The following is a 12,561-nucleotide window of genomic DNA, read 5'->3' as shown; positions in this document are numbered from 1 at the left end:
TGATGCTCACACTGCCTTCTGCCATCAGATATCGTGGCCACCGTGGAGAACGAGAAGCCCTCGCCCTGCGCCAGGACGGGCTCTGGGCGTCCATGCACCATCAATGGCAGCGAGTGTCGGGGTGGCTGGCCGGGGCCCAACCATGGCATCACCCACTTTGACAACTTCGGCTTCTCCATGCTCACCGTGTACCAGTGCATCACCATGGAGGGGTGGACCGATGTCCTCTACTGGGTGGGTCGGCCCCACGGAGGCAGAGCCCCCGCCCTTCATCCACAGGCTCACCAGGGGAGGAGGTGGGGCCTGATGGTGTCCTCTAGTCCTTCTCACCCCTCCCTGGGAAGCCTACACAGGGGGCATGGCCCCCTTCTTGTCCCTAGCTGTGTGTGTGTCTCAGCAGCAGTCCCCGAGGTACAACCTGTCTGTGCAGGACCTAAGAAGGGGCTGAGGAACGGAAACCAGGAATCCATGGGTTCTGGTCTCGATCTCCAACTTTTACCAAAGCCTGCCCACGAGTGCCTCTTTCCTGATGACCTAGGATGTCAGATTTCCCGAGGGATGAAGGCCCTTGAGTCTCTTTTTGCCCCTGGGCAAGGCTATTTTCCGATATCAATATTAGTAGGTATCAGTTTCCTCGTCTAGAAAATAAAAATACTACCTACATCATAGGGTAGTTATGATGGTTACTAGGCAGATAAACTGAATTACAGCAGTGCCAGCAACATGGTCAATGCCATTTTAGTTTTCTTGTTGGAATATATTTGTTTGCTATTATCCAGAGCTAGGTTGCATTTCTTATTTAATCCTCCAACCATGGAAGGCATTTTTCCCACTTTACAGATGAGTAAACTGAGGCTCAGAGAGATTCAGTAACTTGCCCGCAGTTATGGAGCCGGTGAGCAATAGATCCAAGAATTGAACTCTCATCCATCTGGCTCCGATCCCAGAACTCTTAACCACAACGTGACCCTGCCTGTCGAAGGAAAGGTTGTCAAACTGTCAGATGCTTTGCAAATAGAAAGGATTAGTACGAATAGTTCTTGTAAGCTCTTATTATGGGAGCAAATTATCAAACATTTCAAAGGCCTGTCACATGTGTTATTTCACCTCTACTACAAGTCTATGAGGGGCAAGCGCGTATCATCATCCCCGTGGACAGATGGGATAATGCTCAGAGATGTTAGGTGACTTGTCTAGGGTCACAGAGCTTGTTCATGAAGGAGCTGGCCAAGCTCAGTCCGAGACTTCTTAGTGTCTCTTCTACTTTGAAAAATCTTAGCTGTAAAGAAACCAACTGGAGAGAGAGTGTCTGAGAGACTCCCGCCAGGGAGGTGGATGGCTGGAGCGGGAAATGGTTCAGTCGTGTCTGGGCCAAATGGACATCAGCAAGGCTCCTTTTGAGAAGTCCTTCTAACTCCAGGTCCTGGGTCTTTGGAGGAGGGGAGAGAAGGTCCCCTCACTGGGCCCAGATGGCCTCTCTCCTTCTCCCCCAGGGTCAAGTAGAGCATGAGTGCCCTGAGTCCAGAAGGGGACCTAAGCCCTCAGGTCAGTGGATGGGACTCACACTTCTGTCTGGACCAGGTCAATGATGCCATCGGGAACGAGTGGCCCTGGATCTATTTTGTCACCCTCATTCTGCTGGGATCCTTCTTCATTCTCAACCTGGTGCTGGGTGTCCTGAGCGGGTAAGGAAGCTCACAGGCAGCTGGGAGAAGAGGGAAGAAGGGGAGAGGAAGGGGCGCCTGGGTGGCACAGTGGTTAAGCGTCTGCCTTCAGCTCAGGGCGTGATCCCGGCGTTACGGGATCGAGCCCCACATCAGGCTCCTCCACTATGAGCCTGCTTCTTCCTCTCCCACTCCCCCTGCTTGTGTTTCCTCTCTCGCTGGCTGTCTCTATCTCTGTCGAATAAATGAATAAAATCTTAAAAAAAAAGGGGGGGAGAGGAAAAGAGGGATGGAGGGTGAGAGGGAAAAGGGGCAGCTGGGGTGGGAGGAGGGGGAGGAGAGGAGAGAAGAAGGAAAAGAGCCAGAGGGAGAAGGAGAGTAGGGGTAGAGAAGGAAGAGGAACAAGACGAGGAGGAGGAACAAGGCAGGGAGACGTGGATTAGAACCTTTGCTTCTCCCCGTTGCCAAAGCACGCTCCCGGTTAGCAAGGGAGATATAGAAGATAAAGGTAGGAGCCCCTTAATTTTTAATTTTTCTCCCTTCTCCTCAAGCCTTCTCCCATCCTTCCTTCCTCTGTCCCTCTGCGTCCACACTCCCTCTGAGTGAAGCCCCCGAGATCCCAGCCTCCTGCCCCCGGATGTGCACGAGCTGATGCTTGGTGTTAGGAGTCAGTGTAGCCTTCAGGTGAGGCACACAGACTCTGGAGCTAGACCGCCCAAGCTTAAGTCCTTGCACTGCTGCTTGGTGGCTGTGTGACCTTTGCCTAATTACGTAACCTCTCTGTGCCTCCAGGTCCACATCTGTCAAATGGGAATAAATTCATAGTGTCATTGGGAGATTAAATGAGTTAATACATATAAAGTACTTAGAACGGAATCCAGCACATTTGGAGCGCTAAGTACCAACAGTCACGTTGGTTAATGAGAGAGGTTCTCTCTGTGACGGCTCCACCGGAGCCACAGTGGACAGCCTAGAAGTGACCGTCCGCTCCCTTCCCCGTTGCCATCACCCCACCCCAGAAGCTTCCCTCCAGGCATTGTGTAGACAGAATTCAGGGGGTCCATGAACTTTAATAAGAAAAATTTATCTTTCTTTTTTATCAACTCTAATTGAAGTTTCGTGTTTCCTTTCTTCAGGTGTGGAGACACCACGCCACGGTAGTGGTATTAGCTCTATGACTTGTCCCAGTAGAAACCACAGGTCCCATTACAATTGTTGCAAACAGTGCCTACACTCATGACTACTTTGAAACTATAATAGTTGTTAGGTCGGCAACTAGACCTTGCTACTTAATGAGTTAAAAACATATGTGGTACTTTATCACAATTTCTTTATATTTCAGTAACTGTATTTTAATATAATCGATTCCTTTGTGATGAGATGGTCTTATTTTGTGTATTTTACGACATGATTCTGAGGAGGGACCCATAGGTTTCATGGGACTATGCAAGGATCCACAGCACGAAAAGCTACAGGGGCCCTGCCCCCCACCCCAGGAGCCGGTACTGAGAGCTGAGGCGCTCACGTCACAAGCCCATGACTGTGCTCCCCCCCTTCACCCTGCTGAGTGGCCGAGGGCTGCCTCTGCTGGTCTGAAGACCCCTCGCTGGCCCTCAGGTCCCTTCCCTCCAGTGCTGCCACCTGGAACTCTCAGGAGAGTTCCCTCCAGGCCTTAGGTCTGTAAGCACAGCTACATTTCTACGATAGCTTCCAGGTCAGGGCAGCGCGGAAACTGTGAGAATCCGTGGCTGATTCTGTGAGGGCAATGGGCTGTCGTGTCGTTAACCCCTAATAACCAAGGTAACCCCAAGACGAGGTAGGATGAAATATCAGATGGGAGGAGCAGAGAGCAATGAGAAAGGCGGACCACATGGGTGGGGACGGCGAGGGGGTGTGAGAGGAGCTGCCCCTCCGTCACCTGGAAGGGCACCTGGGCCAGAAGGCAGGGGCGGACCCCGCCACAGAATGTGCTCTCTCTGTCCTGGGGAAGCTCAATCCTCCCCCACACCCTTTCTTTTTTCTCCTCCCTCCCCCGTCTCCCCTGTTCCACGGCAGCGAATTCACTAAGGAGCGGGAGAAGGCCAAGTCCAGGGGAACCTTCCAAAAGCTCCGGGAGAAGCAGCAGCTGGAGGAGGACCTCCGAGGCTACATGAGCTGGATCACGCAGGGCGAGGTCATGGACGTTGAGGACTTGAGAGAAGGTTCGGGCCCAAAGGCATGGTCGGCAGGCCCTCCCCACCCCTGAGCTGCCCCTCGCGGTCAGCCTCCGTTGGGAGCACTGAGTCAGGTAACCTCCTGCTGCGTGGGAGGCCCCTGGAGCAGGTGTAACGTTGCCATCTTGCAGGTAAGAGAACTCAGGCCCTTAGAGGGTGAGCGACTTGCCTAAAGCCTTACACCTGGAAATGATGGCAGCCAGGTGTGCCCAGGGCGCTTCCCGGAGTGCGAAGTACATGCCGCCCGTCCATAACCACCCCCCTGCAGGTGTGGGCTCTTTCTTGGGCCGGGAGCACACAGGGACCCAGGCCCGCCTAGATGCCACAGGTGTCTCCAGTCAATGGCCGCTTCCCCAGGTGTGCCCAGCCTAGGTGTGTCCAGCCCAGAGGGGCCCGGAAAGACTGGTCCACTCTTTCTCTCCTGTTCCCAGGGAAGCTGTCTTTGGATGAGGGAGGCTCCGACACAGAAAGCCTGTATGAAATCGAGGGCCTGAACAAAATCATCCAGTTCGTGTGAGTTTCCCCCCTTCTCCTCAGTCTTCCTAGCATCAGAACTCCCAGAGATAGGGAGTTAGAACCCATTTACTGCTACCCATTTACTGGGCTTTAGAGTCATGTTCCTGTCCCTTAGTGCAACCACAGGGCACTCGGCAGATGACCTAATTAGATGCTACCTCGGGAAGAAAGTGGGAGCCTGCCAGGAGGCAAGGAGAGAATTTGGCTGCTACCCTCTGATCAGAGTGGGGTAATTAGTCCTGGAAAGCTCTGCTTGGGAAAAGGGACGGTGTGAGCTGCAAAGAGGTAGCACTGAGAGCTTTGCAGGAAGGAGGCTGGCCGCCCCAGGAGTCTGCAGACAAGGGGAGGCTCCAGGCTCGAGTGCCTTTGTCTCAAGAGGAAGATGTGTGCGTTTGGTTGGCTGCTTCCTCTTACAAGTTCATACATCCTTGTGATTTTGAAAGGTCAAACAATAGAGAAATACATCAAAGAAAAGATGAAGGTCCCCACTACCCTTCAAAGAGGTAACCATGGTAACAGATGTGTATCCCTCCAAGACCTTTGCTATGCTTTTATCTCTCTTACACACACACACACACACACACACACACACACACCAGGTTTTTTGTTTTGTTTGGCTTTTTACATGATAGGGTTCTTTATGTTAACTGCTGTCACTACAGAGCCTAGAACAGTACCCAGCCTACAGGAGGTATTGCCAAATACTGGATGAATAAATGAATATAATATACATAGTATCTAGTAACTTATTTTCAACTTAAAATGATCTATTTAGGGCAATTTTATACATACACACATATCTTTTTTTTAAGACTTTAATTTTTTTTAGAGCAGTTTTAAGTTCATGGCAAAATTGAACAGAAGGTACAGAGATTTCTCATATCCTCCGGCCACCACACGTGCACAACCCATTAACCAACGTCTCCCACCAGAACGCTGTGGTTTACGTTGGGGCTCACTTTTGGTGCCGCCCACTCTGCGAGTTTGGGCAAATGTACAATGACATGGATTCATCCTTCTAACATCATTCAGAGTATTTTCACTGCCCTAAAAATCTTCTGTGCTCCGCCTACTCCTCCCTCCTCCCCCGACCCAGCAACTAACGACGGATCCTGTTATCGTTTCCATAGTTTTGCCTTTTCCAGAACGTCGTATATTTGGAATCATATAGTGTATGGCCTTTTCAGACTGGCTTCTTTCACTTACTGATAGATCTTTAAGTTTCCTCCATGCCTTTTCCGTGGCTGGATGGCTCACACACCTTTTTTGGTATATCTTTGGGTGTAAAGTATTCCACGGTCTGAATATGCCATAAAATATTAATCGTTGCAGGTTTTGGCAACACAAACAGGGCTGTAGAAACCATTGTGGATAAATAGGAACATTTCCACCAGGCAGATTCCTAGAAATGGAATTGCTGGGTCAAAGCGAATATAATTTTAAACCGTGGTCAATGCTGCCCAATGGTTCTCCAAAAAGACTGCCGTGACTGTGACAGTGCCCTTTCCACACACCCTCACCAACACCAGATACGATTAATCCATTACAGAATGGCTTTTATAATGAGTGAAATGGGGCCTCCAGTGTGCTTTAATTAAAATTACAGTGTGGGGAGCCCCCGTCATATGGCGGGCACTGTGCTAAACATTGTGTTAGCATTATCTCTAATTCCCTCTGAGGCTGGCATTGTTATTATTCTCCTTTGAAAAAGGAAGAACTTCGCTTAGTAAGAGGCAAGATTTTAAATCAGTCTGGCCCCGCAGCTGATGCCCTTAGCGTCTCCCGTGTGGCCGGAGGAGAGAGTGGGTGATCAGACGAAGTATGGCTGGAGTCTGTCTGAAAGCAATCCCAGAGAGGTGGGAGCTCAGAGGAAAGCAGCTCTTTGCCTCCATCCTCCCGTGTCTCCTCTCCCAGCCGCCACTGGAGGCAGTGGAACCGCATCTTTCGCTGGAAGTGCCATGATGTGATCAAGTCCAAAGTCTTCTATTGGCTGGTGATCCTGGTCGTGGCCCTCAACACCCTGTCTATCGCCTCAGAGCACCACAACCAGCCTCTGTGGCTGACCCACTTGCAAGGTGAGACAAAGCAGAGTGAAGCCGGGAGGAGGATAGATGTGGCCAATGGCCAAAGCCAGCCAGTAGCTCCTCGGGCTTGGCAGAAGACTTCAGGTGGATATTGACATTGTTTTCTAGAAATTGTAGGCTGGTAGTACTTTTTTCCCTCATGGCATCACCAGAGGCAATAACAGCAACTCATGGGGAAGCCCAGGTGTCTAGGTAAATGATTACATTTCGGATACCAAACATAAGGATTACCAGCAATCAAGAACTCCAAGCGTCCAAGTTCAAATTCTCCCAAAACAGCTTTCACCAACTGGTTATTGCATGCATACTGTATGTAAGGCATAGAAAAAGAACTCAGATGCAGAGAGAATGAATATGCTGCTCTCGCCCTCCAGGAGCGTACTTAGCCAGAGGGTAAGTAGCCGCTCATGAATAAAGTCAAGTCCATTTAGGGATGGCAACAATAGAGGCAAATACGAGGTAGCAAGAGAGGGATTACAGGGAAGGACTGTCGAGCTCCCTAGATCTTAAAGAATAAGTAGATGAGCCCCCCAGCACTCAAGGGGGGGAGGATTCCCACGGAAGGAAGAGCATGTGCCAAGACGTGAAGATAGAGAACAGTATGGTGAACTCAGGGAGCTGGAAGAACTTCCTGTGTGGCTGAGAGCAGCAGGAGGGGTGTTCATGCATAGAGGCCCTTAAACTCTTGAGTAAAATGTGGGGACTTTAAACTTCAGGTGATGGGAAGCTAATGAGAAGTTGTCAGCAGGAATATAACAGGATCAGACCTGAGTTTCTGGAAGATTCGCTTTGGTGGAAGTCAAGTCAGCCTCATCCCCGCGGTAGATGTTCTTCTGCATGTGGAGCTCTGAGCTGCGAAAAGGCAGAGGCTAAGAGAACAGGGAGTCCAGTCCCAACGCGGTGGACCAAACTAAGTGCCCTCCCCACGACAGACACATTGCCATGCTGCCTAAGTCATAATAACAATATTCCAAAGATAGGCAAGGAAGTCTCTAGATGGCAGAAATGAAGAAACCACTGAAAGCCAGAGCAGTGAGCTCATGAATTGATTTCCAGGAACATTCTAGACCTAGAGCTAAACCCTAAAAGGTGGCAGTTGGGTTCTTAATACCCATGCAGGGACAGAAGACAGGGCCCTCAGCCTGGGTGAGGTGAGGAACAGCACTGACCCCCTGCATAGAGCAGAGCCTAGGGCTGCCCCTACGTGAGGGAAGCAAAAATCTCACTGCATTGGGTCAGGGAAAGAAGGTGGAAGTTTATCCCTGCTGGAGGCTTTAGGAATAAGGAAAAACGTCTCAGGTGAAAAACTGAAATCCAATCTGTGCCCTATGTAAGTATGGGGTCCAATTTGCTCTGTTCCACATGGTGTAGGGATCCTAAGCTCGCACAGTAACATAAAAAACTAGTCACAGGCAAGTGAAACCCCTGCAGGGCCCAGCAGAAGTAAACATGAGCCACCCTTTAGGGATACTTCTCAACCCAAGGCATACAGAATTCCTGCAGGGAAAAGTGTTTCCCAAAGAAGAGCTCACAACAAAACAATCGCACCCCCAGTAAGGAAGAGGGCCACCCTGGGGAAGAGTTCTCAAGCACAAGCAACAGGAGTTATCAGCCCCAGGAGCTTGGGACAGCAGAACAGTACAAAAGACACTACGTATAAATGTTGACAAAGATAAAGGAAGGAATATAACTAGAAAAGAAGGCTGTCTTTTTCTATGGGAAAGAGATAGGAAAAATGCAACAGAGTGGGTACGTGCGTGCATTCATTGCCCCAATCTTCTTGAGAGCCCCTTGCCTGTGCCAAGCATTGCCAATGCAGCGTCAATGCCCGAATGTGGACAAGACATGAATGTTGCCCACCAAAAGGAGTCAGAGATTTGAGGTTCCTGGGCTATGCAGATAAATGGATGGTAGTGCCACTTTCTGAGATGGGGAAGGCAGTCAGTGCCTGGGTATATTTGGGGGTGGGGGAGGATGGGCAGTACTCACCCACTTAGTCTTGGGCATTGAACTTGAAGTACCTTTGAGATATCCCAGTGGAAACATCAAAGAGGCAGATGGAAGAACAGGTCTGGAACTCAGTGGGGAGGTCTGCGTTGAACAATTGAGATCTGGGAGTCACTGGCAGGGATGGCCATTGAGGCTGTAGTCTTAGAAGACATCCCCAGGTCACCGGAGGGTACTGTATACTAAAGGCGCAGCTCAAGGTCAGCGTCCAATGGTTAGGTAAAAACTGCAGCTGCAAAGGAAGCTTGGGAAAAACAGGAGAAGTAGAAGAAATCCAGAAGGATATGGCGTCACAGAAGCTAAGAAAAGGGGCTATTTGAAAAAGCAAGGCTGGTCCGTAGCGTCCAGTGCTCCTGGGAGGTCAGGGAAAAAGAGGGTTAAAATGCTCATTGGATTCAGTGACCTGGAAGTCATTGGTGACCCTGAGAGAGTTTGTTGGTGGAGTGATTGGGTGGACCCAGTTAGGTATGAGTTAGAGAGCCAGTGGGGCAGGGCAGGGTGGGAAGGGGTGAAGGGATCCAAGTAGATGATCCTCTGGGAAGTTTGGCTGTGATAGGGAGGGGAGAGCTGGGGCAGGAGCTATGGGGAAAATTCGAGAGACTTGGGCATTTAAAAATGGTGATGGAAGAATCCAGTTGAACGGAGCAGTTAAACACAGGCAAGAAAAGGGATCATTGACAGTGGATTCCGTGAGGTGGGGGTCGGGGCGGGGGAGGCAAAGCATAGGTGGACAGGTTGGCTTTGATAGGTGGAGGGCCCCCTCCTCCAACAGGAGAGAAGGACGTGTACAGTAATGAGAGTGGGGCAGCGCTTACTTAACTTAAGTGAAATTAAAAGGAATTAAAGTCTTGTGTTACACATGGTAGGGCTTAGCCTTTGAGAAATTCACATCAGCGTTCCCTCCACGGGCAGATGGTGGCCAGGTTGTGCGGGTTCGGAGAGTGGAAAAGGGGTGAGGTTCTGGAAACACAGCGTGGGTGTTGGGGGAGGAGGGCTCGGCCAAGCGCGGGGCGGGGGGAGGGGGGGGCAGATCACCAAGTGAGCACCGGGCAGGGGCGGCTCGGGATGGAGGGGAGCAAGCGGACAGCGCGCCTGGTCTGGTGCGCAAGGCCTCATTCCCATGGTCTGGGGTCTGGGTGAGTTCACGTGTGGCCCCTTGCCCAGGACTTCCCTCCCTCCTAGAAAAAAATGACTTTCCCCTTTCGACCTCATTCCTTTATTCCACCCCCTTCCCTGTTACCCTCTCGTGGCAGGGCAGGGATGCAGGGGGGGCATGGAGAGGAGGGAGGAAAGAGGGCAAGAAGAGCATGGGAGAGGGTGGCAGGAGAAGAAGATGAGAGGAAAGGAGAAGCAGGGAAAGGGGATGGAAATGAGGAGGGAGAAAAAAGAAAAAGGAGGGAGGGAGCACGGTGAGGGAGCAGAGACGCGCTCATCGGTTTCCCGGGTTTATTGAGCACCTGCCCGAGCTGGGGACTGTGCTAGGCACAGGGGGGGCACGGGTGCATGGCAGAGAAGTGTCCTTACCCTCATGGGGTCTACAGTCTGGTGGCGTGACCGGAAGCTAACCGGCAGTCGTACTAAGGAATAGGAAATGATAAAACACGAGAAGTGCTTGGAACGACAGAACGAGTCGGTGGGCAGCATCAATCTGGGGGCCTCCCGCCTGGAGGCCGCCCCTTCTCCTCTGCGTCCTTCAGGCCTGAGCCTTTGCCCGAGCCTGGCCAGACCCCAGGGACTCCGTGGAGGGGGCGCTGGCAGGAGCCCTGCTCCTCCCCACCTGTGACCCTGTGCCCTCAGGTACTGGACGTCTCTGAGCAACCTGGTGGCGTCCCTGCTCAACTCCATCCGCTCTATCGCCTCCCTGCTGCTGCTGCTCTTCCTCTTCATCATCATCTTCGCCCTGCTGGGCATGCAGCTCTTCGGGGGCAGGTATGACTTCGAGGACACGGAGGTGCGACGCAGCAACTTCGACAACTTCCCGCAGGCCCTCATCAGCGTCTTCCAGGTAGGCGGTGCTGCGGAGGCTGAATCCCACTTCTTGTCCTTCAAGATCAGGGTGGGCTTCCCCTCCTCCAGGAAGGCTTCTCTGATCTGCTGGCTTGAGTTCAGGGTCCCTCTCCAGGCCCCCCTCTTCCCCTGTGCTTCTGTCCATTGTAATAGTTGCTGTTTGTCTCCCCCACCCTCCGGAGGCTAGGAGCTGTGCCCAATTTGCCCTATTTGTCTTTGTCCCTGGTACTAGCAGAATGCTGGCCCATAGCGGGATCACTGATACTGAATGAATGGAGTCCAGGGGCCTGCTTTCTCTCCCATGCTCTGCTCATGTCTCTGAGCACAGAGTCAGTGAGCTCTCCCCGAACAAGACTGAAGAGCCCCAGAGAAATGCCAACCATTTCTCACTGTGAAGACATGGCTCAGCCAATGCTCACCAGGAGCCTTCCAAAGGAGCGCGGCTGTGACTTACCCGAGGCCTTCAGAGCCGTGGCCTTCTCGAGAAGCTTCTCTGTGTCGAAGCCAGCAGTCACGAGCAACATCACCGTGTTGGCACTAGTGAGAAGGGCAGTGTGTGGCCATCAGCTGGTCTTACAGACGACTTCACCATCTCTTCCGTTCACCCCATGACTGGTCAGGCATCATGTCTGACAAGGCACTTGACATTTCACACTAGTTTCGAAGGCTGGGCTGCCAGGAGGCCCGGGTGGGTGCCATACAGTTAAGCTTGGGCGTTAGGAACAGAGCACAGGGAAGTGGTGACCCCACAGTCAAACTCCTTGGCCCTGCAGAGGCAACAGTAAGATTTCTGAACCTCCTGGAAGGAAGAGGTTCCAGGAAGAGAGCAGGGACCTTTCATCCTGGCCGTGGATGAAGAGAGGAAAGGTCTAGGGGACTTTGGGGCCATGCACTCCCAACAGAAGACTCTCGAGTCCCTCTGCTCCCCCCCACCATGCTCCCTCTCCCCCTAGGTCCTGACAGGGGAAGACTGGAACTCCATGATGTACAACGGGATCATGGCCTACGGCGGGCCGTCCTACCCCGGGGTGCTCGTGTGTGCTTATTTCATCATCCTTTTCGTCTGTGGCAACTGTATCCCTTCGGGAGCAGGGTACAGAAAAGAGCTGAGGGAGGGGATGGGAGAGGGTCTGAAAATGGGGGGTCAAGCATGCCAGGCAGCAGGCCCTCCAGTTGGCAGGGAGCCCCCAGACTCCTGGTGCAGGGTGGGGGGCTAGGACAGAGCAGATAGCAAATGCAGGTGAAACTGTAGGATAATTCCTTCCACCGGGAAAGCTCAAGGACCACCGAGGTGACTGGGCATAGGTGGGAGGATTTCATCCCAGAGAGGCTGGTGAGCCTGGACCAGGCAGGAGGAAGGACAAGGTTTGGCGGTGGGGCCATGAGGATGGTGGATGGCCTGGTCCAAAGGTTTGGGAGGCAGGCAAGGAGGAACAAGGGAGGAGGCAGAGCGAGAATGAGATAAGCAGATGGGAGGGTGGGGTGGATGGGGCAGAAAGAGCCAGGGGGTTTTGATGTCTGCACATGGAATTTGGTATTATGAGTAGAGCGGATGGGGAGGGAACTGGTTTTCCTTGAGCTCATGTGTGCTGAGCATGACTCTCACTGACTGCCTCACTGGCTCCCCTCACAGCGCTGGGAGGGAGCTGGGATCAGTCCTGGATGGGAAATGGGGGGGGGGGTGCTCAAGGCCCATCATGGGCACCCCTGTGCAACCAGGCTCGTCCATGCCCTCGGGCCCATGCCATCCCATGCAGTAACTCTGGCAAGGGGCTCTCTGACAAGCCCACCAAGGGAGTGGGGTTAAGTCCTGCCAGCCCATGGGCAGGGTGGGACTCCGACCCCAGAGGGTTCCCTTTCATCCTCAACCCAAGCCTCCTTAGCTGGATGCCCTCAGATATCCTGCTCAACGTCTTCCTGGCCATCGCCGTGGACAACCTGGCCGAAGCAGAGAGCCTGACCTCTGCCCAGAAGGCCAAGGCGGAAGAGAAGAAGCGCAGGAAGATGTCCAAGTGAGTGCTGCATCCCCAGCAGGGAGGGACCTGGCGTGCTTGGCAGAGGCCTCCCAGC

General features: G+C 52.5%; 1 protein-coding gene across 1 annotated transcript in view; it reads left to right on the top strand.

The window, feature by feature from the left end:
* Positions 1–12,561, top strand: part of CACNA1S (calcium voltage-gated channel subunit alpha1 S) — a 67,871-nt gene that overhangs the window by 21,647 nt on the left and 33,663 nt on the right. The window contains exons 6-14 of the mRNA XM_008685179.2: positions 29–234; positions 1,582–1,685; positions 3,720–3,865; positions 4,309–4,390; positions 6,308–6,468; positions 9,397–9,436; positions 10,282–10,489; positions 11,445–11,565; positions 12,389–12,503. Of these exons, the coding sequence (XP_008683401.1) occupies positions 29–234; positions 1,582–1,685; positions 3,720–3,865; positions 4,309–4,390; positions 6,308–6,468; positions 9,397–9,436; positions 10,282–10,489; positions 11,445–11,565; positions 12,389–12,503 (1,183 nt within the window). The remainder of the gene's footprint in view (positions 1–28; positions 235–1,581; positions 1,686–3,719; positions 3,866–4,308; positions 4,391–6,307; positions 6,469–9,396; positions 9,437–10,281; positions 10,490–11,444; positions 11,566–12,388; positions 12,504–12,561) is intronic.

Source organism: Ursus maritimus, unplaced genomic scaffold, assembly GCF_017311325.1.
Source record: "Ursus maritimus isolate PB19 unplaced genomic scaffold, ASM1731132v1 scaffold_2, whole genome shotgun sequence".
NCBI lineage: Eukaryota > Metazoa > Chordata > Mammalia > Carnivora > Ursidae > Ursus > Ursus maritimus.
Note: the sequence above shows the minus strand (reverse complement) of the source record. Positions and strands in the feature narration are given on the sequence as shown.